This window comes from Bactrocera dorsalis, chromosome 5 (assembly GCF_023373825.1).
Source record: "Bactrocera dorsalis isolate Fly_Bdor chromosome 5, ASM2337382v1, whole genome shotgun sequence".
Classification (NCBI taxonomy): Eukaryota; Metazoa; Arthropoda; class Insecta; order Diptera; family Tephritidae; genus Bactrocera; species Bactrocera dorsalis.
This window is the reverse complement of record NC_064307.1, coordinates 25,069,211-25,094,277: the sequence shown is the minus strand read 5'-3', so window position 1 is coordinate 25,094,277 and position 25,067 is coordinate 25,069,211. Positions and strand designations below refer to the sequence as shown.

Here is a 25,067-nt window from a genome sequence, read left to right as displayed (position 1 = left end):
ACTTTTCTGTTTTTGGTGATTGTTGTACCGGTTATCTAGTTAGTTGTAATCAAAATCATAACGAGCGGTCCAAGAAATGTGCTGTTTCGCCGGGTTTGGAGCACAGGGAAAAGTGTGTGAGGCGAGTTGATTTCTTAGGTGCTTAGTTTCCACTAGCTATTGTTTTCCGAGCTCTTCAATTACATAAATAAGACAACTATTGCAATTTTACGATATTTTCCATTACATGTAAACTTTATTTCTTGAGTTTAGGTGACAAGCAGAAAAAATCCGAAGTTTATGTTTTAAACCGACAACTACAGCTGCTGTTTTAAATAAACGTAATATACAAATTGCTTTTAAAATAAGTTTAGTTTAAATAATTCAATTACGTTACGATTCGTCAAAATCGTAATGACGCTAAAATATATATTTTTATTCGGACATCACACCGATTGCTTGCTATAATATTTTTTAGTTCTATATGCATACATATTTATTTCTCATAGTAAATTCAATTAAATGTGCACGCTGCAGTTTTTTTTCTCATAAAATGGACAAAAATTCAACGTTAAATTGTTTTTTATTATTTGTGTTTTCTGTTATTTTTGCGTTTGTCTTGTTTATAATTTTCTGTGTATTAAAAATTAAATTCTTATATACTCTTTAATGCGTGTAAACTATTTGCCTTACTCGCACAATCAATAAACTTTCGAAATCGAGCAATATTAAGCGATTAGCATGCACTTTCTACCCAATCCCAAGTGGCTCTATATACATATGTAGATATATTAGGGTGGTCATTAGTTCCAAATTGATTGTTATTGTTTTGCAAATGCCCTCTGAAGTTTCAAGACTTAACGTAAACAAGCTCTTTACTTTCAATTTAAACCGTTTTACTTTTCCAGTGTTTGCAGTTTACATGAGATTTTTCGTCTTTTCCAAACATTTTTTATAAGATAAGTCTACTACTTTGAAAATATGTTATTCTAGTGCGAAAAATTTCCTCTCTACAAAAAAATTTGAACAATTTTTTTTCAAAAATTTTGGTAGAGGTTGTATGCAGTTAAAATTATGCATTAAACGTACTGTATTCATACAGTACACCATGTCGTATGAGCAACATAAAATGTATAAATCACTGGTGTGAGTGCTCAGTATATTTTAAAGAATTTTTATGAAAAAAATCAATAAGACTGAAACTTCAGTGGCCGGTTGAAAAAAAAAACACTCAGCTTTGGAAAATAACGGACACCCTAATATATATATATGTATTTTGTTCCACTCCATAACAGCGTTTTGCCGCTGCTATTTGTACAACGTATCTATGTATGCATTTACAACTCAAGGACTACCTTGAAGTTTGTTTCATATAATTTATAATCGTATTGTTTGCGGTAGAGCTATAGTTATATGTATACGTATAAGTTATTAGGTAAATTGAGTGTAGCGAATCAAATTACAAAAACAAAAATTCACTAAAAATACACACATCCACCAAATATTGCAATTATTTTACGGAAATACCAGTTTGATTGGGGAAAATTCAGTGCCACGACGGCGCAGTTTAAGTCAATTAAAATTGCTGTAGGCATTCACATATACGGGTGTGTGTGTGCGTAGTAGATGTCGTCGGTACAAACACAATGTTCCAAATTTTCGTCGAGTGCTTAAATATCCTTCATATTGCTGCTGGAATTTGAGCAAATTAATGCGTTTACCTCTTTATAAGCTAATGTAGCATTTTCCATATAGTATATGTATGCGTATGTATGTATGTATGCATGCTTTGCGAATGCAGCAAAAAGTTTTAGTTAATGAGCGAGTGAGCGTTGATTGTTGTAATGTAGTACGTACAGGTAAATCTTTGTTGTATTTTTAAATCGTTGTGGTTATACTTGAAATGTAGCATTTCGCCATTTTAACCATATTTGTTGCAAAATCAGTTGCTGGTCATTATTTATAGTACATTTTAAATTTATTATTGTTATGCTCGTGTTTCTAACTAATAATATATATATATTTCTTTTAGCGAGCTATTCGTCTTTCATTCGTTTGCATAATTTAATATCTTGACCAGTTTAACTAAATGTTGCAGTAAACCGATAATTCTTAAAAAAAAAGTAATCATAACATTCAAGTCAATTCGAAATCCATTTCATTCCAAAATCGAAATAACAGTTTTCTTGTTTTCTTGCGGTCATTTGTTTTCTACCTCTGCTGTTTAAGAAAAAATTTAAACACTGACACTGTTTTTTTTTACTCTTTATATACGGACGTATCCATGGGACTGGCTGGCTGTGCAAAAGAAGTGGATGAGTTGGTGTTTGTGGGCGTAAATGCAGACAACGACGAATTACTGGTATTCATGCTATTCGTTAGATTAGTGGACGAATTATTGATACTAATATTCATTGGATTGGAAGCCTGCTGCAGTGACGACGCAGTGCCACTGTTCATAGTGTTCAAACCCATGTTGTTGCTGCCATTATTGCTGCTTGCCAGCAATGCGGCACTGCCGCTCGCACCGCCGCCAATACTTAAACGTTCTGCATTCAAATTCTGTAAGAAACCGACAGTGCCGCCAAAAAGCGTGGAAGAGTTTAAAGTAGCGCCAGTTAAACTGGGATTTGTACCACCGCCGCTGCCGCCACCACCACTGCCGGCTGAGCCCAAAAGCGAACTGCCACTGAGCACATTAGGAGCTGAAGTGTTGAGACCCAGCATGGGTGTGGGTAATGCTGGTTTAATGAAACGTTCACTGGCACGGCGATTCTGAAATAATAATAAAACATAAATTTATTCTCAAATATAATACTGCGCTATATAATTCTGATATAATATCTACTCACCACAATTTGACCACAGGCATAACAGCGATTCTGGTGTACTGAACCTGGACTAAGTGGTCGACTATTCGATGGACTATGCGAAACGGGGCTGCTGATCGTGCGTTGACGTGTGTTCACAGCACCAGCAGCTGCATTGCCCAAACCACCAGCGGTGCCCACGGCACCTAATAAATTTTCATTGTAGAACCGTTCCTCATCCATTTCAAGCGATGATTCTGATTCGGACAGATGGCGACACAGTGCTTCACGTCGTTCTACTTCCAATTTCAATTTGCGCTGTAAGCGTGCATTTTCTTCGCGTATACTTTTTTCTTCTTGTGCAAATTGTTGCAATTTCTTAGTGGCCTCCTTTTGTGCTGCCGCGAGATTGGAACGCAATCGTACTACTTCGGAACGTAAAGTCTGTATGTGAGCGCTTAAATTAGAGGCAGTGTCACCATTGGCATTGGTTATATCACGTGGTGTAGTTGGATCGGAAACTGGTTCATCCAGTTTAATTTGCAATAAACGCTTTTCGGTCTCGAGTTTATCCATACGTTTCCAGAGCTTATTAACTAAGGCTTCCTGCTCTTGTTCCAATGTATTTTCTAATTCCACCATTTCTCTACGCAATTGCTCTAAGTTGGTTTGTTTATTATCCGTTTCGGCTTGTAGCTTTTCAATTTTGCGCATTAGCTTGTTTACAAGACATTCCTGCTCCTGCTCGAGTGTTTGCTCTAGCTTGCATTTCTCTTGCCGAAGCTGTACGATTTAAATAATTTGTAGTTAGTAACAATATTGCAGAATGATATTAGAAATATATATACCTGATCTAATTTACGCGATAAATCATTGGTTAAGCACTCCTCTTCTCGTTCGTAATGGTGTGCTAAAGTCTCCTTCTCTTTCTTTAAGGCTTGAATTTTCTTTAGAAGTGTATTCGATATGTACTCCTCCTCCTGTTCCGCTTTCGCTTGCTGTAAAGGAATATGAAATGATTGTGCGTAAATATTAAAAATAGCTTTGTGGTAATATATATCTTACAATTATAACAGATGCTTGCTTGAGTGTACGATTCTCCTCCTGCACCACTTTGCATTTAATCTTAAATGTATCTAGTTCAGCCTTGAGTACTCTGAAAGACGAACGAACAATTTATGAGCAATTAAAAATGGTAGAGCTTATTGAAAAAAGGTATAAAATTCATACTTATTTTGTTGTGTCAACGATTCGATGCGTTTTTGCAACTGCTCTCGCGACACTGGACTGGGTGGAAGCATGGTACCTCCGTCTAGGGAGCTCTCCGATTCACAAGGACTCTCCATATCTGTAAACATAAGTAATTAAATAAAAAATATTATTTGTTATTCAAGCAATGCAGATAATTTATTCAATCTCGCTTTGTATTACAACACTTTTTTATTGAACATTTGAGTTAAAATATTTATTCAAATCGACCAGTTGAGTCTGTAATGTGAAATAATTTCTTTCACAAAAGGTAAATGACCCAAAAATAGATAAAGAGAACATGAAAACAATTGTCGGTTTTCACTATTGTATGAATAAAAAAATTCTCGTCAACAACGTAAATACATGAAAAAACAGTGTGCAATTATTTACGTTGTTGTTTATGCGCTTAAATAATCTTATTTTTCAAAAATAAAGGTTTGTATGCCTGCAATTTGGTAAACAAAAAATTGCTATTAAAGCAAATTATTGATGCTGTATTATTATTTTTTCGAATCTCAAATTACCACCCTCCTTTGTCGGCAAATGTAATTTTAATACTTTGCAAATTGAAGAGAAAATCTAACCATACTTATATATGTATTTATGTTTGAACAAGCATGTATATAATAATACATATATGTACATAAATATAAATACAAATTGATACATATATTTATATGTCGTTGTCGTTGTTTCTTTATCATTCCTTGCATCTATAAGCAGAGAACAAAGGCATCCCGGTCGAAAGCGGTGACGACTTTGCCTACGCTAAATCATATATATATATGTAAGTACTTATATGTATATACATTTCTGCAGCTGTATGCATATATATGTACTAAATACATCAGTATTTACCACTCTAATTTTATCAGCTGTAATGCTTGTTTTTTCATATTTCTTAAATAGTCAAGTTTTTAGTCAACTTAGCATAGCGAAATGTAAATTTCCCTCATATCAATGGTGCGACTACACTGACACCTCTTCACCCTCCATAAACTTTGTAACTCCACATATGAGTGCATACACAACCAGCTTGTCGAGTTCACGCCCCATGCATTCCATGGTCACAACTAAAGGATAATTTTTTGGCTAACGACGCAAGTATATATGTTAGAGCGATATGATTAACTTTTTCTTGAATATGCATTTGTTCGTTTTATGATTAATTAACTCACCTGAATATCACCTTTTACGAGTTACTAGAAAAATTGCGGCTCTGCAATCTTTTGCTGTTCCCTTTCAGTCTCTTTTTCACTTTTGCCTTCTTTTCAAACTTGCAACCAAAATTTAAATAAATAATTGTTTTATAATAATATATGGATTTTGTAATACTTTAGCAGCAATTTTCCAGCAATATTGACAAAATGTTTAATTCTTTTCTCTTAATAGCTCCGAGCTCCAAATAAATCGAATCCGACACCAATCTGCTTTGCAAATTTTTTTCGTTTTTTGCCGTTTCCTTTTCAACGATAGCTGCTGAGCTGATGACGATTGGGCAGAGTTATCAAGTCACAAAAAATTAATATTTTAGACACTTTTCACACACTTCAAATATATTATTTTAAATTGTAAATAAGTGTATAAAAGTTGTTGTATTTTAGTTTTAGAAGAAAACATTTGAAGTTAACTACGTCATTTATAGAATATTAATTTAACTAAGTATTGGTACATTTTTAAAATTTGAGAGCTTGTATAATATTATCTTGCTAAATTTTTTTAGCGTTCGTATAATTTTGGTATACAAGTGACATTTGCATGTTTTCGCTGTAACAAAAAATAATAATAATATAAAAAAATAGAAATGTAATTTTTTATTGTTTAAATATTCAGTTTGGCAGCTAAGAAGAGTTTGAATAGTTCACAATAGTGCGATTATGCTTACACTATTGTAGAAGAAATGTTAATTTTTATATTAACGAACAATCTATAATAATTTTGTACCTTTTAAATAAGCAAAATATATGTAAGAAATAATTCAAATTATTCATATTAGACAATTAAGCATGTATATTTTATTAGCAAAGAATGTAGTTCAAATCGAATACTAATCGATAAATTGACTCGATTGCAATCACTCTTTCAAAGTCGACATAAAGTACATATCTATTAACTGTCAGCAATAAAAACAATATTGATATCTTCACACGTGCGGTAACGTAAATTCTTACACATCGAATTATTTAATTAAATAATTATTTATATAGCATCAATATGCCGGAAGATGATGGCATGGATAAAAGGAAATCCCATCGCGCGCGGCAGGCCGGCGTGAAAGCGGAAAAGAAAAAGTTGAAGGCCAAGAAAGATTCGGGTAACACCAAGGAGCCCAATTTGACCGCACGTCAAAGGAATCCAAAAGCATTTGCTATTAACTCTGCACAACGTGCTGAGCGCAATTTTCGACGCAAAGAGGACTTAACAGCTAAAAAGCAACACATTCCTGTTGTCGACCAAACTCCAGATGAACCACCACCTGTTCTTATAGCTGTGGTCGGTCCACCTAAGGTCGGCAAAACGACGTTGATAAATAATTTGATAAAGAATTTCACGCGTACAAATGTTACTGATATACGTGGTCCCATTACAATAGTGACATCGAAAAAGCGACGTATCACACTACTGGAATGCAACAATGATATCAATTCAATGATTGATGTGGCAAAATGTGCTGATTTGGTATTGTTATTATGTGATGCCAGTTACGGGTTTGAAATGGAGATTTTCGAATTTCTTAATATTTGTCAAGTGCATGGTATGCCAAAAATTATGGGTGTGCTAACACATTTGGATATGATTAAGAATCCCAAACAATTGAGAAAGCGCAAGAAGGAGCTGAAACATCGTTTCTGGACCGAAGTTTATGACGGTGCCAAGTTATTCTACCTTTCGGGTTTGCTACATGGCGAATATTTGCGTAATGAAGTGAAAAATTTGGGCCGTTTCATTTCGGTTATGAAATTCCGACCCTTATCATGGCGTGGTGCGCATAGCTACTTGCTTGTGGATCGTGTTGAAGATGTAACAAACACCGACAAAATACGTCGCAATCCCAAATGTGATAGAGAAATTGTGCTCTATGGTTACGTGCGCGGTGTGCCTATGAAGCAAGAACATTCGGTGCATATCGCCGGCTTGGGAGATGCGAGAATCGAAGAACTAAGCGCTATCCCAGATCCATGTCCACTGCCAGGCACAGAGAAAAAGCGCAGTCTATTAGAAAAGGAAAGATTATTGTATGCACCTATGTCTGGGGTTGGCGGAATAGTTTACGATAAAGACGCTGTGTACATAGAACTGCAGGGATCACATAGTCATAAGGAGAAAACTGGCGATGCTGCTGAGCAGGAACAGTTAGTGGAGAAGCTTATAGATAAGAAGCAAACTGTGGATGTGCAAATTGAAGAGCAAGAGTTTCGACTCTTCTCTGATGGTTCTGCCATTAAGTCGAAAGACTACAAGGAGGACAGTGATGTAGATGACGAAGAAGAAGATGGAAGTCAAGATGTAAGTTTTTTTTTTATATCAAGTAAAAATATCTATGAAAGCGCATATTATTTGTAGGAAGACTCCGGTGTAGATGATGAGGACGATGCGAGTGTCAACAGTGACGATGAATTTGGTGGCGAAGATTGGCGCGGCGAAGATAGTGAACAAGAAGAACAGCCAGATAGCGATAATAATACATCTGACGATGAGGAGTATCAAACAGTAGATGAACAGAAGTCGAAGGGAAAACTTAGTGCGGTTGAGGAATCTGATCAGGATACAGATAGTGAACAGGAGGAGGCCAAAATTCTAGCCAACAGTATGAGTTGGAAAGAGAACTTGGCGCAAAAGGCGCGCGACTCCTTTTTGCTACGGCATTCCGAGGCTAAGAATATTATGCGTTTGGTATATGGTTGCTACAGCCAAAGCGAATCCAAGGTAATTTTTAATTTCTCCAACAAAAATTTGTAGATATACCTTTTTCATGCATTTCTTCTATGTTACAGAAAAACAAAAATGTAGAAGACGACAAAGACGATTCAGATTCGGGCGAAGAACTGGGTGGTCTCTTCAAAGTAGCCGCTAAAAAGCAAAGCGACATGCAAAAGGATAAAGATATACGAGATAAAGTGGAGCAATGCTTTTTCGAGGACTTCTCCGGTAGTACGCGAAATTGGCTGGAAGATGACAACAAAGCGCTTTTAAAAAATTGCTTCGTCACCGGCAAATGGAAGGCGTCAGAAGATGCCGAAACGCTTTTGCGCTTAGATGACCTAAGCGATGCTGAAAGCGAAGTTTATGGAGATTTCGAAGATCTCGAAACTGGCGAAAAGCATGCCGGCACCAGCAAAGCGCAAGACACTGCCACCGAAGAAAATCCCGCTGATAATGCGGCTGATGCGAATCAGGATGAAAATACGCGCAAGCGTCGTATGACCAGAGTTGAAGAAGAAAACCTAACCAAAGCAGAGCTTATGGCGAAAAAACTCAAACTTAAAGCTAAATTCGATGCCGAGTATGACAATCATGATGGACCAAAGGAGGACGATGGACGCATTACGGGTGACCATGATTATTACGAAAGCTTAAAAGCGGACGCACAAAAACAATCGGAGTTGAACAAAAGCGAGTTCGCAAATCTCGATCCCGAACTGCGTTTACAAATCGAAGGTTATCGGCCGGGACTTTATGTTCGGTTGGGTAAGTGTTTTTGTTGTTTTTGTAATTGAATTTCACAACTAATGCATTAAATTGAATTTTAGGCTTTCGTGGCATATCTTCGGAGTTCATTGACAACTTTGATCCCAGTTATCCCGTGCTGGTGGGCGGTCTCAATATGACCGAAGAAAATATCGGTTATGTTAACTGTAAAGTGAAGAAGCATCGTTGGTACAAGAAAATATTGAAGACCGGCGATCCGTTAATTATCTCTTTGGGCTGGCGGCGCTTCCAGACCGTGCCAATATACGCCAAAGTCGAGGATAACTTCCGACACCGTTATCTTAAGTATACGCCCAACCACGTGACGTGCAGCATGACTTTCTGGGGTCCCATTACACCACAAAATACCGGTTTCTTGGCGCTGCAAACTGTACGCCACGATCTCGATGAAATGAAGCGTCTAGGTTTTCGTATTGCGGCTACGGGCAGTGTTAGCGAATTGGATAAATCCGCGCAGATTATGAAAAAATTGAAGTTGGTCGGCCAACCCTTCAAAATCTACAAGAAATCTGCATTCATTAAAGGCATGTTCACAACCGGACTGGAAGTGGCCAAATTCGAGGGCGCCAAAATTAAAACTGTCTCCGGCATACGTGGTCAAATTAAAAAGGCGCACCACGATCCCGAAGGCTCATTCCGTGCCACCTTCGAGGATAAGATACTTTTGAGTGATATCGTCTTCTGTCGCACCTGGTTCCGCGTGGATGTACCACGTTTCTATGCAGCGGTCACCTCGCTACTACTGCCGCCGGAGCAGAAATCACAATGGCAAGGTATGAAGACGCTGGGCCAACTGAAGCGCGAACGTAACATACGCAATGAAGTCCAACCGGACAGCCAGTACACGGAGATTAAACGTGAAACGAAAATCTTCAAACCGCTTACGATACCCAAAGCACTACAGCGCGCACTGCCCTACAAGGACAAGCCGAAAGTGCGACCGTTGGCCGATAAAAAGGAGGAGTTGGAGCGTATAGCGGTGATACGCTCACCACATGAACAGAAAGTGGCTAAGATGATGAAAATGATAGAGACCAACTACAAAGCCAAGCGGAAACGCGACAAAATGGAGACGAAGGTACGGCTGAAGCAATTCCGTGCCGAGAAGCGGGTGGAAGAAGCGCGAAAGATGAAGCGTCAGAAGGAGGTGCGCAAGAAGGTGTCACGTGCTATAAGTAAAATGCGTAAGAAGGAAGAGGCCTAAAGAGCATCAACTTAAATCCTTATGTATGAACTTGTACATAACCTAGAAACTCTTTTAATTACTTTTTACCGTAAAAATAATAAAAGTCAACTAATTTACATAAAATATTGTTATCTTGTATTTGCGAAGTATATAAATCACACTGCAAATGTCACTAGTATTCGGTATATTTTTGTATGTTGGAAAAGCTTAACTAAAGCTTCGTACGCGTGTTCTTCAATCCTGACTTTTGTTGTCGTCGATGGCCTTGAGCGCGGCGAGCAGCTTATTCTTGCGGCTGCTGGGCAGACTTTGGCCTGGAGAAACGTTGCCTCGCTTTTTGGGCGTTTCTTCCAAGAGCACACCGCTATTGGCCTGTCGGCAGAATGTGTCGAGGAACGCCTCACGCTCCCTGTAGTCGTGCGAGATTTGCTTCCGTATGCTGGAGATCTCTTCCTTCATGTGTGAGGTTTTCTTGGCGGTATTACAGACCTGTTAATTGGAAATGTAAAAACAAATTAGTGACTTGAAAGATTAAAGCGTGGTTTTATGATTGGAAATAAATGGTTTTGGATTTGATTAGCGGCTCCCAAAAAGAATTGTTGCTATTGTTATCCCGACTCTGAGGGAAAAGATAAGTTAACTGTCATCGAACCAAACGTTCCCACAACAAGCGGTTCTAAGATATCGGAAGTAACACGGATTTATCCATCCCATCGAAGATCTAACCCTGTTTGGATCGGTAAGCAATAAGTTAATAGTGTCATCATTTTTAAAGCAACACCTAGCGGCAGGGTTGCTCCATGTCCTGCTGATACGTGCTGTCATTGAGTCCAACCTGGGCCTGAAGGAATATTTCTGCTGCGTTTGCGCAAAAGGCTCCACCATAACTTTTCTTCGCTTAGATGCAACACGCGGAGCCATATCCACGACAGTCGGGTTTACGTAACCGGAACGGACCCGGATTTTTATCCGGCCAAGGACCGTCAACTCTGCAGAATTTTGCCGCTGCAATAACAACAACGGTCACGCAGAGCTCAACTAGGCAGCAAGACCCCCAATCTGATCAATTTACCGCGACAAACCCAACTTCACAAAAGAAAACGATCCCGATTGGATAAATTTCTAGATCTGTTTCGATTACATACAACTAATCTTTGTGGGAACATTCATATTGTTCTTGTAACGATTATTCAGACACTGTTTGGTGGGAAAGCATAAGTTAATATTATCTAATAGAAGGTTAAGGAAAGAGGTCGAACTAAAGGAACGCATGATCTCTTAATGCTCCTCGGAGGCGGCTCTATTATTCTCTTCAAAATAATATTATAACCCTTCTATTTGACGTCAATGAACCTAATATTGGATGTAAAGGCCGAATAGTGAAGTCAGGACTGATAGTTGGACATATAGTGTTGAGAAATAAGTTTTAGGGGTTCTACCGAGCTAGAAATCTGACTTGCACATAACGTGTTGAAATAGAGTTGGACTAGAGTACTTTAAATATAACATTGGATGAGGTTCAATAAAAAATATTCATGGTCTTTATCTTGGAAACTAGAACGACAGTTATTCCAGACAGAAAAATCCCCTCATTAACACCCTGATTAATGCCCGCCGTTTATGTTTATGGTACTATCGTTAGGCAGGCTAGTGCTTCATAAGGGCGGTCTTACATAGCCAAGAAGCCGGGTTTTACTATTTAATTTAGCGGTACCTTCAATCCTTTGTTTAATTAAAATCGGTGTCTAGAACCTCTTCATATTAGTAATTGTCTGTACAAACTCAGATTCCCTTCTATATACTTCTGATAAAACTCTAATAAAATAGGAACTCACATCGTCATCTTCGCCATTATCGCCGTTTACACTCTCGCCTTCATGCTCTTCCTCTCCTAGAAAGTCAGCGTTGTAGGTCTCATGTGAACCAACTTCGTCATCTACTTTCCGATCGGAATGCCCATTCACACAATCACTTTCCTCTTCCTCTGTATCCTCGTCGACATGATCTTCACCATTTTCGGTGTCAGCGCCATCCCCACCACCGTCAATGCTAGCATAATCTCGTACGGAACGATTGCTTTGGTGACGTTCACTCACTTCGGCAAATTCTTCGTCTGGTTCGTTTTCATAATCTTCTTCGTAATCGGTTATAGCAGGAAGTCGTTCGTGTGTCTGCTCATCTTTAAGTTGAGATGATTTCTTTTGTTGACGTTGTTGTTGTAACTGCTGTCGAGATAACCGCTGCGGTGACTTCAGTGTCGATTTTAGTCCACCACCTTCCTGTCGTTGTTTTTGTGACTTCGCTATTGCGACAATGGATGAGCCCACCTTACGATTGCCATAGCCTAAAGGCGTCTCAATTTTCTGATTCATTGGAGTTTTAGTTGCACGGTGAACAGTCGGATGAAATTCTGTTTCCGAATCTTTGACGTCATCATCTAATACCTCATCTGCTAAGATGCGTTCTAAATCCTTCTCCAATTTGGATTCTTCCTCTGCAGTTGTCGTTTTGCGTCGTCCAACGGTGAGTGTGGATGAGAATTTTTCCTGCAAAGGCAAGCGTTTAGTTTCTCTTGGCTTTAATCCCGCAAAAAAGTAATAGAAAACGGTACTTACGCCCAATTCGTCCAGCTTGCGATAACCTGAAAGCTCCAATCGCGCCTTTTCAAGTTTTAGCAGCGCGTCTTTTGTGCGCTTTTGCTCAGCCAATAGTTGTTGTTTGAAATTTTTCGTTTCGATTTGTACACGACGCGCCAGTAATTTCATATCATTGTCCTTCTCCTGCAAACGAGTTTCCAGTTTTTCCAATTTTTCCGACAAACGTTGTCGTTCTTCGAGATTTCTGCAAGATTTCAAAATTTTGGAAACCGTGAGTTTTCTGTATTACGCAAAAACTTTAAATAACAGTTCTTTAATTCTTATAAAAGATCGAACCAACAAGCATATTATACTCCAAACTCACTAACCCGGTGAAAAGAATCGCGGCTAAGTGACTATAAAATAAGAATGTCCAAACCAGAGGAAAAAATAATAAAACTTGAAGTTATTGGCTGAAGGGCCACAATGGACCTAAGGTCGCGGTGCATTCCTCGTCTATTGGGTTAAAAGTTATGTGTTCGTAGTCTCTTTTTTTCAAACTGTCAACCATTTCTAAGTTATGGTACGGAGCTCGAGGGTTTCCAAGTGGAATTTGCACGGCATAAATACCAACTCGATACTTTCATATTTAAAAATCTAGAGAGCACTCACCTATCCTTATTCAACTGACTATAATATTTATTTTGATCGCTGAGTGTGAGTATTATGGACTCTTTGGTTTTGAGTTTATGTTCAAGCTCCTTGTTGAGTTGCTGTAGATTACGGTATTTGGCTTGCCAAACGCGCAACTCCTCGGCATGTGAGTGTAAAAGTTTCGGCAACTCAGCATTGGTGGATTCATACTTGGCCAAAGCCGAGTCCTGACGCTTGTGGAGTGTGCGCAAAATGCGATTTTCATGTGCGAGATCCTGAAAATGAAAAAGCAAAGGTAAATAAAAGAATTCCTAACTTTTGTAATTGTAGTACCGCTATGGTTTGTTGTGCATCGACCAATTGATTTTGGAACGTCTTCATGCGTAGACGGCGCGCGGAGAGCACACGTTGCCGCACCTCCGTTGTGGCGGGTATCAATGTAGCGTGGCGACCCATGCTAGCGCCGACACCCTGATGGCTCAAAGCATTCTTGCGACGAAATAAATTATTACTCGAACCCTTCGAACTGGATGTGTTCGAGTAGAGACTCTCACAGCTCTTTGTGGATACCCTGTGAGGTGCACATAAATTGGGATCATTGAAACGCTCGTCAAATGTAGTGTTAACTTACGGCAGCAATTTGCTACGTTCCTCCGGTATGAGGCTCAGCGCCGATGTGGACTTTCTCGGTGAGATCATTTATGTTATGTAAATGGGTTTAATGTTGACTCTATAGTATAGTTCTAAATATATGTACGGGTATATGGGTTCCACTAGAAAAATATATTCTATTTGTATTACGTATGATATATTCTCGCGAAAAGTCCTTCAAAAAATTAAATTATTTTTACAAATATTTTATTTTTGAAACAACTCAAACAGTCGTAGACACTAAACTCTATTGTATGTTGTTTTTAGAAACGATTTATTTTTCAAATCACCACACTGGTTGTTATTGTTTTGTTATTGCTACTGGTCTTTGGACAATGGATGGGACTTTTGACGCTTGCAAGCGTAATATTATTCGTGTCTCCTTGGTTACCAAACAACTCTTATCGTCGCTGTGCCGACCACACCGATGGCCACGATGTTGAGGTTAGGTATCACAATTAGATATTTCCTTAAAATATCTTACAAAAAGAGAGCGACCCTGTTAAAGAACTTACTAAATCACACAAATTTGAGTTTTGGAGATCGTCTGTTCTCATGCTCGCAATGAACTACCCAATTTGGTAAAGGTCTAGTAAAAATAAATCCTTGTCTTTGGATTAAATGGAAGGTTTCATTTTGCATAATTAGAATGACCAGAATTTTTTTTTTTCAAATACACCGTTTAGTTAATTTATTGTCTTGTAATAACTCTCATCAGTATTGAAAAAAATATGGGGTAGTCGATCTTCTTTTCTTGAAGTTAATTTTTCTTCCGCAAAATTATTCACCCTAGAGCACAGCTTAGAAACAGGTGTTAACCCTTGGTGTCAGGTCCGGGCTATAAGTACATAAGGTTTTCCCAAACAATCTTTCGGTCCATCTGGGTTGTCAATATCGAGGAAGGGGGCTCATCATAGATTATCCTTACCAAATCCTTAAATACATATCCAAACCTTCCTGGCCGTTAATCCTGGCTTGGCCACCGTTGGCGCCTGCTTACCACGACCATTTCCATTTGACTCACATTTCATCACCAGTAACCAATACCTACTTACACATAGGAGCCTTCATTATATAAGATCCCTTTTTATGCTGTAGAAGTGTGAGTGATGAGAATACCAATCGGGGACACTATGTGAAAGTTTTTAGAAGCTCATACGTCATTAAGCAGATTTTACAACAGCGCGCCAGTCGTTTTTCCTTTCGCTGTTTGACGCCAATTTCCGCTTCCACGTGTAGCCGGGACCTGGTCTTTCCAACTGTCTTCCTCTTGTAATTGCTTCTGGCGCGTACTGCGTCGAATACTGTCAGAGTTGGAATGTTTTCATCCATTGGGACGACATGACCTAGCAAGCGTAGCCGCTGTCTCTTAATTCGCTGGACAATGTCAATATCGTCTACGACTACGGTATTCGCCGTTGTCAATGTGCGAAGGGCCACAAATCTTCCGCAGAATCTTTCTCTCGAACACTCGTAACGCTGACTCGTCAGATGTTGTCATCGTCCATTATGGTCAATTGCCTACTAAGTAAGAAGTAGCACCTGCTGACAAGAATTATTCTACGTTGGATTGTTGTTGGTGTTGATACTGGTTCCAAGATAGATGAAATTATCTACGGACTCGAAGTTATGACAGTCAACGAGAGTCGCGAGTGCGATTTCTATTCGTTTGATGACAGGAGATATTACATCTTGTCCACGTTCACTACCTGACCTTCATATATGTTTCGCTTTCTTATTCAGTCTGGAAAAAGTGGAACTAACGGCGCGGTTGTTGAGTCCAATGATATCTATATCATCGGCATACGTCAGCAGCTGTAAATACTTATATATAGAAGATTGTACCTTCTGTATTCAGCTCGAATTATTTTGTCAAGGATAGATTGAAGTAGTCGTACAATAAGGAGCCGCCTTGTCGGAAACCTCACCTGGCATCGAACGGCTCGGAGAGGTCCTTCCCGATCTTGATGGAGCATTTGGTATTGGTCAACGTCAGTTTACACAGACGTATTAGTTTTGCGAGGATACCAAATTCAGACATAGCTGTATGAAGGTAGCCGAAAAGGTATATAGATATTGTGTATCAAGAACCAATGGCTGAGTCGTTGGAGCCATGTTCGTCTGTTTTTTAGATATCGATCTGAAATTCTTCTCACGAACGTTTCTTCTAAGAAGAGCCAATTATTCAGATCCGCTAGTAGGATAGCAGATAGCCATAAAAACTGATCGAAATAAGTTCTTGTATGAAAAACTCTTTTATTTGACAAGATATCGTTAAGAAGTTTGTCATAAATTATGGTCCAAGGCAACGCTGTAATCTTTAAATATGTACTATATGTATTTTTCAGTTGGTACTACTACAACATATAGCTGTCATACAAACTGCACTTAGGAAAGGTTTTATAGTTTCGGTGCAGACGAAATTAACGTTTTTTTTGTTTTTATAAAAGTGGGTTCTACAATCGGGGAGCTTTCGGCTAGACTATGTCAAGAGCCAGATATCAACAAAAGCGCTCAAAAAATCCTTTAAGTAGTAAACTCTCCAACTTCTAGTACCGTTATTATATTTTAACTCCAAAGTCTTAACTATTAAGTCTTTACTGTGCATTTCATTATACTCGTATTACCCACTTTATCTATTATTTACAAGCAATAATATTTCCTAATTATGACGCAAGCCCCCATCCGTTGGCTGATTCATAGTTCTTAGCAATTTTATCGATAAGGAAATAAAATATTTAAAAATGAACAACCTTGTGACGTTTTCACATCACCCTACTTTTCGTAACAAACCAGCGATAACACAAAACTGTCAGATGTAGCTTTTACTATAACGCCTACTATGGCATTTACTACACGCCAACACCCGCCGCACTCTCATGCGCGCTGGAGCAAAACAAAAGATGAATTCGCCGCAGAAAGCTCCAACCTCGCATGTGTATGTGTGTATGTATGCGTTGGTAAGCACAAAAGTATCCACTCGCCGGGCGCAAACCGTGCGTAGTGCACATTCCGATGGAGCGACTAGCTTCCACAGCAGCAGCTGTTGGTCGGCGCTGGCAGTCTCAGCACAAACGCGACGCGGCATGGTCGGCAACGGATGCGAGTAAATTTCGACCGAGTGGAATAGTTGAATAGTGATACATGTGTGTATGCATATGTTTGTATAACCAGAAGTGCTGTGTGTGTTGTAATATGGAATTATAATTTAGAAGCATACTTTTAACGCGTCACTATCACAGCGGTCACGGCGTTAGTTGGACAATTCAAGTCAAGATTCTTTGATAGAAAAGCATTTGTTTGTATGTACATATGTAATAACGGTAAGCAATTACCTGAGCGTGGAACAGACGGCGCGCGTTTTGAGTGACAGCAGAATATAGAGACAAAACAGACGGCGACGTCAGCGCGCATGCCGACGTCAACCGCGACGCTGCTGTCATTAGTCCGTGGAGATGATGTGAGCGCAGACACTTGCTGTGCCAAGCGAATCGAAGAAAATTTTGTCAAAAAAAAAAGCAAAAAAACATATTTGGGAAAATCTGTTAGCCGAAACACTCGTACAATTTTCAATAATTCCCAAAATTCACTGTGAAAAACTCGTTCACGCGTTTTTTCTTAATTAAAATTTGTTATATGAAAAATACAAAAAAAAAAAAACAAAAATAATAATAACACAACAATAAAAGTTTCCATGAAAATTTGCAAAAAGTGCAAAGAAAATAATAACAATTGTTGCGAATGAAACAAGCAAAAACAAAAACCCCCAAAAAAGTAGAAAGTGGTGAATGGTGAATGTTGCTAAATGCTTTCGAATTGGAAGTGGAAAATATTGAAAAGCGAATTGTGTGTGCGGAAGTGTCGAAAAATCGATGCGGTTTATTTAAACTAAAAAAAAAAACACAACACAGCTAAATTAAGGGGATAAGCGTGATAAGAGCGTAGAAGCAGGAAAACGCATTGCCGTGAAGAAATGTCAAATTGATGCAAACGTGCTTAACTGAAAAGATTTGCGTTGGCGAAGCCGCATATTTGCATTAGTGATTAGTGATATCTGTAAGATAGGCGTTGCTGCAGTAGATGCTGCAGCACACATGCACATATTTACCAGCAGCAATACAGAAATGTGCGATAAACTTGTCAAGTGACTGGTGCGCTAGTAAGCGATAGAGTGGCCTGTAGGAAAAACACGTGTTTACGCGTTCACTAAGAACTTTCTCTATTTCCAATGATAAGTTGTAACAGAAATTGCGGTTAGTGGCCACAAGCGTCTTTCCTTTCGCAGATCCCCCACTGAGGTGACAAATATTTTAAATTTATCAATCCATTTGAACGGCATTGTGACCGTCGAATTTGTATTCGCTGAGCTATGTATAAAGTTTAATGAGTAGAATTCTACTTTTCAATACCTTGTTGAAACCCTCGTCCATTGTGACAAAAAAACTGGGACAGTCGATTTTCACAACCAGCAAAATTCTGCGCCTTATACAAGAGGAGGTAGTTATCGCTTGGATTATAAGCTGAAATCATGAGTACTTCCCAACTAAGCTCAAAAAGTTTTTGGCGAGTCACTATCGACATGTGTGGCCTGGTGTGTGGGTTGATTGAAAAAAATTCTTTACTTAATTTTCATAGCTGATCGCTTCTGGTCGATTATTTCCTTCAAAGGACCCGATTGTTGACTGTATATGTCCTAATTAAGGATTTGCCCGCTGGTGAGCAGTCCAAAGTTCATAGATGATTCACTGTCAATCGTATCAAATACGTAGCGAAGCCTTCACAACAATATTACTGGTTTGGCTACTCACTTCGCTCGTTTTTCTGGGCGATCCATTTATAGGTTTCCTACTATTTTAAAGGAAAAACACAGAACTTCAAACTTAAGGGGGAATGCTTATTATCACTCAAAAATACATTCTTTGGAAATTATTTTTTGAAGAATATCTCTCTCAATTGTTGGCCGCGGCTACATCTCAGACGATTCGTCCAGTGATTCCAATTTTTGATGACTCGTTCAAGCATTTCGAGTGGTAACTGGTGAATGACAGGCGTGATATTTTGTTTCAAGGCCTGAATTGAAGCGGGATTGTCCGTATAGACTTTAGAGTTTACATATACCCACAGGAAAAAGTAGGAAAAAGTCTAACGGTGTGATATTACACGATTTTGAGTGCAAAACGATCGGCTTTTCGTAGAATAAATTGATTTTGTTCGGTCGACTAAGCTCCTCCTCCTCCTGATTATTTATACATATATACATATATGAGTATAAGTATTTATTGCAGGGTCTCCGACGATTCCTTTTGCATGATGCAAAATTCGGGGTAAACATTTTTTACCCTGTACAGGGAATAAAGAGCTGCAATTACTAGGTCTTCATTTCTCATTCATAGGGCTGGTGGAAAAATAAAATTGAAAGTTTTTTGATAAGTTTTTATACAATTTATGAAATAACAAATAAATAAATAAGGATGGTCCGTGTTATAGAGGCTTTACTGTACCTTTAAATATTTATTAGCGTATATAGTTTTTAATTCACAACTGCATTCCAAAAGGGTAGTTTACTTGCCGCAATCAATGCAATTATAGACAGTGGCAACAAAAACAACAAATACGTAACGAATATACATGTTGTTGTTGTAAGTGCGAATTTTTGTAGGTTGGAATGTAGGCGGCAAACTGTAATCATAACTGGAAGACGAAGCAGAAGTAGTAAAACTTGATTTCTATAGGCAAACGAGTCAGAAGGGGGCTATTATTAAAGTAATCTGACATAATGAAATATTTATAATGTTCAGGCATATCTACATGCGGTTAGCACAGGCCACAGTTGTGTATGGGTGCATGCGGTATTAGTCATTTTAGCAAACGCTTACGCGGAAAGAGTGCCACAGCTAGAGAGGGGTAAGGCCATTATAGCGTGTTGGTGCGTCAGCTTATTGTTGCAACAGTTGCAATGTTGCACATTTATTGCAGCTTTTACGAGGAGTTGCAATGTAAACGCAACGATCTGATATGAGTATATAAGTGCGTGGATACACATACACATACGTCCATCTGTATGTACAAACGTGTCTACATATAGGAAAATTGCGGCAAATAATAACGAAAAGCCACACAGACGCTTGCCACAACAACGCGCCACGCCAAAACCTGTTGGCATTTTTTCATCGCCTTGTGTGTCTATGTGTGTGTGTGGTTTTTGTTTAGTTTGTGCATTTAACTTGTGTAATTGGGCTTAGCCTCGTGGCGCTTACGAAAGTGACTTGTACACATGTACATATATACCTATCATATATATAAGTATATACATATATATCTATATAATAAATACATAAATGAAGTGGAAGTGAAGTGGTTTGCTGATTTTCTTTTATTTTGTTGTTGTAGCAATAAAAGTACGCGAAACAAAAAATATCAACATATAAAAAATAAATAAAATTACATCAAAATTACAACAGCAACAACACGCAGCCGTGTTAATATCAAAACACACAAAAATAAAAGTAGAAAAGAGTAAAAATAAACAATGACACGCCTCACCGAGGAAATGGTCATTGCTCGCTCCAAGCAATCGGATTTGGGGTCCATCAAAAAGCTCAATTGCTGGTAAGTAATGATCTTTTTTGTATTTACATATATATGTATATATGTATAATTTTATCACTTATGACTCTTTTTGAAGACAAAAGATATTTGTAACTCCTTTTAATTTCTATAATTTTGAATTTGATTATGTCCTTTAAATAATATTTGCGTTATCCCCTTATTTACATATTTGAGATATTGCACTGCGACCTAGGGTCTATTGTGCCCTCTCCTATATCACATATGTTCACCAAGGTCCAGCATCCTGAATAATTCCAGGAGCCTGCTGGGCACTACTGAGGTGATGTGATCCCTGTCCATGTCGATGGAACCCAGGGCCTTAAGCCCTGTGTAGAGCGCGACGAGGATGCGGAATTCGTCCCGGGGGAGGTTAATTAGTTACTTAAACCTAAGGAGGTTGTACCCTCCTAGAAGCTGCTTGGCATGGCACATACCTGCTGCCAGTGCTGTTCTCTCTTCATTCTCTCCTCCGTGCGGAGTAGTTCCTTAAGAGTGTGGGACCCCACCGCTATGCATGGTTCTAGTCCCTTCATCTTGGAGGCTGCCGCAGAAAGGGTTAGTTCATCGGCTAACTCCTTTCCGGCTACCCCTTTATTTCCCGGCATGCAGATTAGGTGTACCCGGCTGCACACTGAAAGGCGGTTCAGTCTTCCTATGCACTCTACTAAAAGCGATTATCTGTAACCAGCAATGTTTGTAACCACGCGTGGCCACGTGGTCCCAGAACATGAATCTCTTCTTTAGCGTTTTTTACGTTATTTGCATTTGAGAATTTGAAAAAATCTAGTTTTTCTGCTTGTAACGGGGTTTTCAATAGGGACGCTACAAACGTAGACCGATAGGGTCTACCCACTCTTTTGACATTTCTCTTCAGTAAGTTTTGCCATTTCATTTTGGAAAGTTATACTAGCCAACAACGAGTCAAAATTATTAAAATTTACTACGGAAATTCGGAGTCAGCGGCCTCAACTTTATAGCGCCACGTTCAATTCATGGTCGTCATAATCGTCCTATTAGAACAACAAATGAGCGTCTAGTGGAAAAATTTGAACTCACAGGCACTGTACAAAAATGTTCGCCTGTCAATGAGACAAAAAAGTGCCCGTATTGTCGAGAATATTGCTGCTGTTGGCGCATCAATTGAGGAAGACCCAAATCAGTCTCTCATACGTCATTCTGAAGCGTTGGGAACCCTCTGTGACGTCGTTGTGGCGAATTTTGCGAAAAGATCTTGGCCTACATCCTTACAAATTGACGCACGAACTGAAGCCGCTTGACCACCAGAATCGTCGTATGTTCGTGAATTGGGCTGAGAAACAACAGGCTGCTGTCATTCGAAAACGTGACCAATATTGGTAAACCCATGCATTGTCTATACAAAGATATGGACAGCAGCGTGTCCAAGTCAAAGAGTGATGGAATGATCTGCCGGAGGAGAAAAATTCAAAATTCAAGCGTAAAGCGGTAGATCAGAAATATACCATGTTCCAATTGGCACTCGATAGAAGCGACTCCAGGAAACAACTCTTCAAGCATTCTATATGAGATATTTGAAGAGGTAACGTTACTGAGACTACAGAAACTGTTGAACTTCGCGTCAATGCTAGCATCCTAAAGGATGAATACTACTCATGGACTACGTAACGGAATTTCATCTGGTAGCTGCTAAAGAATAAAAGTGATCTATGAATATGCCTGGCTTATTAGCCCACCAGATTAATCTAACCTAACCACTGTCTTACAAGGGAACAAGCTTAATACATATGAATACTTTGAAAATCGAACTTCAAAAGCTTTAAACCAAAGGAGGCTATTAAGTTTACACAGAAGTTTACCCAGAAGGAAACGTCTGTTACCTAATATTGTTTTTAAATTTTGCACACATCCTTTTCTCTCTAAGAAGATACTCATTCCTCGAAATCGCCGATATTGGATCACTATAGTATATAGCTGCAATGCAAACTAATTGATCAAAATCAGGTCTTTGCGTGAACCGTTTTTTTTACTTGTCAAGATGTCATTACTAAATTTGGCATGCATTATTTCCAAGCAATGCTATAACCTCCGAATATATTCGGATAGGCCTATGTTATATGGTAAGTTGTATCTGGTAAAAATCAAGAGAAAGATCTTTTTATACCCTTTTGTTCTATTAGAAATGCACTCGTGAAGGGTATTGATCTTCTTGCAGCCGAAGTTAATGTTTTTTTCTTGTTCTTGTTACAAATGCGGATATATTTTTCACCCCTTATATCAAGTATAATCGGTTCCAACGAAAGTATGCACACTTTTTTGTACTCATATGTATTTGCATACATACTCACATATTAATGTACATAAGTATATTCTTGCATGAGGACATTAAACCAATTTGTTTTCCGCTGTCGCCGCTCATTCAATTGCATTATCATCATAATCGTTATGATTTTTGTTGCTTGCTTGTTGTCTATTTGTTTGTCTGTTGTGGTTGGCGGCATCACTGATGGTGTCATTGCCTCCGTTACAACAACAAGAGGCGTCATTGTCAACGCTATGCATTTTATGAACTCGCCTTTCTTTCTGTTGTGTCACTGCTCTGTCTCACTATCCATTGTCCAGTGTTGAGGTAATTGCAATTGCAGTTTTAGTGTTTTGCTGTTGTTGTAGGCGGTGAATTTAATTACTATGCACTTTATTGGCTCCCACACTTGCAACAAAGAAAATCACTATTACAAAGGAGTTTGTAACTTTGTATTTATGTATGTATGTGCAAAATTTAGCTAAGTATGAGTATTTGTATATATATATGTATGGACACATATATGCATATGTATATATGTAGTGGTCACGCTTGGCCGAATCCTGCGAATGGCGTTGCCCTCGAACCATAAACAAGATCGATATGCACAAGTACATCTATGAACTAATTATTTACAGTAGCGCGCAAAGAAAAGCTTTACATTTTGTCACAGCGAGAATTTGAACCCTCGGTTTGCAAAAACATATGTGAGCAAACAAAATTCCACTTCCATTTTAATGCACGCTACTGCATATTTAGATATTGACGGTCACGCTTGACTTGCCACTGCATTTTGATAAACAGAAAATGTATTTAGTTAGCTTCTATGCATAAAAATACGCATGAATTAAAAATATTTCCATCTTTTTGAATAAGGAACTGTTGCTTCAAGCCATTATATACTTATGTACGTAGTACCCATGCTTAGTATTTTCTGAATATAAATTGGAAAAGCATATAACTTTACTTACTTGCATACTTTTTATGCAAAGAAAAAAAGACCAGCAGTGATGCGTTTAAAGAATGTAGATTCCTCAGGTACGCTGTGAAGCAACTCTTTTGTGACCTTTACTTAGCGTAGTTTTTTCAAAAGATTCAGGGCTTTTGCCACGAGTCTAACATAGACACGCTTTATACCTAAAACACTAGCAACAATGCGCTGAGTCTGTAAAGGTTTTGAGATCCTCTGCCCACACAATGATTTTCAAGCACTGCTTCTTTAACTTCTTCGATTTTATAATTATCGCAGTTGGATGTATGACCCGCTTGAAGCAAGTTTTCGATAACTTCATGACCTTTACTGAATATTTTCTGAACCTGAAATATAACAAGTAAGGAAGGGCTAAGTTCGGGTGTCACCGAACATTTTATACTCTCGCATGATAAAGTGATAATCGAGATTTCATTATCCGTCATTTACATATTTTTTTATTTTCCTGTAAAATTAATTAGATTAGTAGTTCCTGAGATATGGTTTTTGGTCCATAAGTGGGCGACGCCACTCCCATTTTCAATTTTAAAAAAAAGCCTGGGTGCAGCTTCCTCCCTCCATTTCTTCCGTAAAATTTAGTGTTTCTGACGTTTTTTGTTAGTCGGTTAATGCACTTTTAGTGATTTTCAACATAACCTTTGTATGGGAGGTGGGCGTGGTTATTATCCGATTTCTTCCATTTTTAAACTGTATATGGAGATGCCTGAAGAAAACGATTCTGTTGGGTTTGGTTGACATAGCTATAGTAGTTTCCGAGATATGTACAAAAAACTTTTTAGGGGGCGGGGCCACGCCCACTTTTCCAAAAAATTTAGGTCCAAATATGCCCCTCCTTAATGCGATCCATTGTGCCAAATTTCACTTTAATACCTTTATTTATGGCTTAGTTATGACACTTTATAGGTTTTCAGTTTCCGCCATTTTGTGGGCGTGGCAGTTGGCCGCTTTTGCCCATCTTCGAACTTAACCTTCTTATGGACCCAAGAAATACGTGTACCAAGTTTCATCATGATATTTAAATTTTTACTCAAGTTACAGCTTGCACGGACGGACGGACGGACGGACAGACAGACATCCGGATTTCAACTATACTCGTCACCCTACTCGTCTGCCTCTTTTAGTTTTAGGACTTACAAACAACCGTTATGTGAACAAAACTATAATACTCTCCTTAGCAACTTTGTTGCGAGAGTATAAAAAGCTTATACTAATCTAGGTAGTCGTGGGCCGGTCCGGGTCAAATTTGATCTCATTATAGAGTAAAACGAAGTGTAACAAGTAAGGAAGGGCTAAGTTCGGGTGTCACCGAATATTTTATACTCTCGCATGATAAAGTGATAATTGAGATTTCATTATCCGTCATTTACATATT

General features: G+C 38.6%; 4 protein-coding genes across 28 annotated transcripts in view; 2 read left to right on the top strand and 2 right to left on the bottom strand.

Moving 5' to 3' along the window:
* Nucleotides 1-199: 199 nt before the first annotated feature.
* LOC105224866 (coiled-coil domain-containing protein 6) lies at nt 200-5,532 on the bottom strand. Of its 2 annotated transcripts, XM_011203087.4 has the most exons (6): nt 5,219-5,532; nt 4,020-4,137; nt 3,855-3,945; nt 3,638-3,787; nt 2,832-3,572; nt 200-2,754 (listed from the first exon to the last, which is right to left on the bottom strand). In XM_011203087.4, the coding sequence occupies exons 2-6, from the start codon at nt 4,133-4,135 to the stop codon at nt 2,239-2,241; spliced, it is 1,614 nt and encodes a 537-aa protein (XP_011201389.1). In that variant the 5' UTR covers nt 4,136-4,137; nt 5,219-5,532; the 3' UTR covers nt 200-2,238. The 2 variants fall into 2 exon arrangements, with proteins under 2 accessions (XP_011201389.1, XP_029405503.1); XM_029549643.2 differs by lacking the exon at nt 5,219-5,532 and having other exon boundaries at nt 4,020-4,147.
* Nucleotides 5,533-6,119: 587 nt separating this feature from the next.
* Nucleotides 6,120-10,059, top strand: LOC105224868 (ribosome biogenesis protein BMS1 homolog). Its single transcript, XM_011203090.4, has 5 exons — nt 6,120-6,194; nt 6,248-7,547; nt 7,605-7,967; nt 8,036-8,729; nt 8,792-10,059. Exons 2-5 carry the CDS (start codon nt 6,255-6,257, stop codon nt 9,952-9,954), a joined length of 3,513 nt encoding a protein of 1,170 aa, XP_011201392.2. The 5' UTR covers nt 6,120-6,194; nt 6,248-6,254; the 3' UTR covers nt 9,955-10,059.
* On the bottom strand, nt 10,049-14,138 carry LOC105224867 (lebercilin). Its single transcript, XM_011203089.4, has 6 exons — nt 13,798-14,138; nt 13,500-13,737; nt 13,185-13,441; nt 12,552-12,777; nt 11,772-12,482; nt 10,049-10,425 (listed from the first exon to the last, which is right to left on the bottom strand). The coding sequence occupies exons 1-6, from the start codon at nt 13,863-13,865 to the stop codon at nt 10,171-10,173; spliced, it is 1,755 nt and encodes a 584-aa protein (XP_011201391.3). The 5' UTR covers nt 13,866-14,138; the 3' UTR covers nt 10,049-10,170.
* Nucleotides 14,139-16,810: 2,672 nt separating this feature from the next.
* Nucleotides 16,811-25,067, top strand: part of LOC105224901 (uncharacterized) — a 33,800-nt gene continuing 25,543 nt past the window's right edge. For 15 of the 24 annotated variants that reach the window (XM_049457124.1, XM_049457116.1, XM_049457114.1 and 12 more), the window contains exons 1-2: nt 16,811-16,967; nt 20,208-20,426. In XM_049457124.1, the coding sequence (XP_049313081.1) occupies nt 20,347-20,426 (80 nt within the window). In that variant the 5' untranslated portion in view covers nt 16,811-16,967; nt 20,208-20,346. Of the gene's footprint in view, nt 17,141-17,161; nt 17,609-17,639; nt 17,664-20,207; nt 20,427-25,067 lie in introns of those variants that run through there. The other 9 variants (XM_049457123.1, XM_049457104.1, XM_049457119.1 and 6 more) reach the window with 9 other exon arrangements.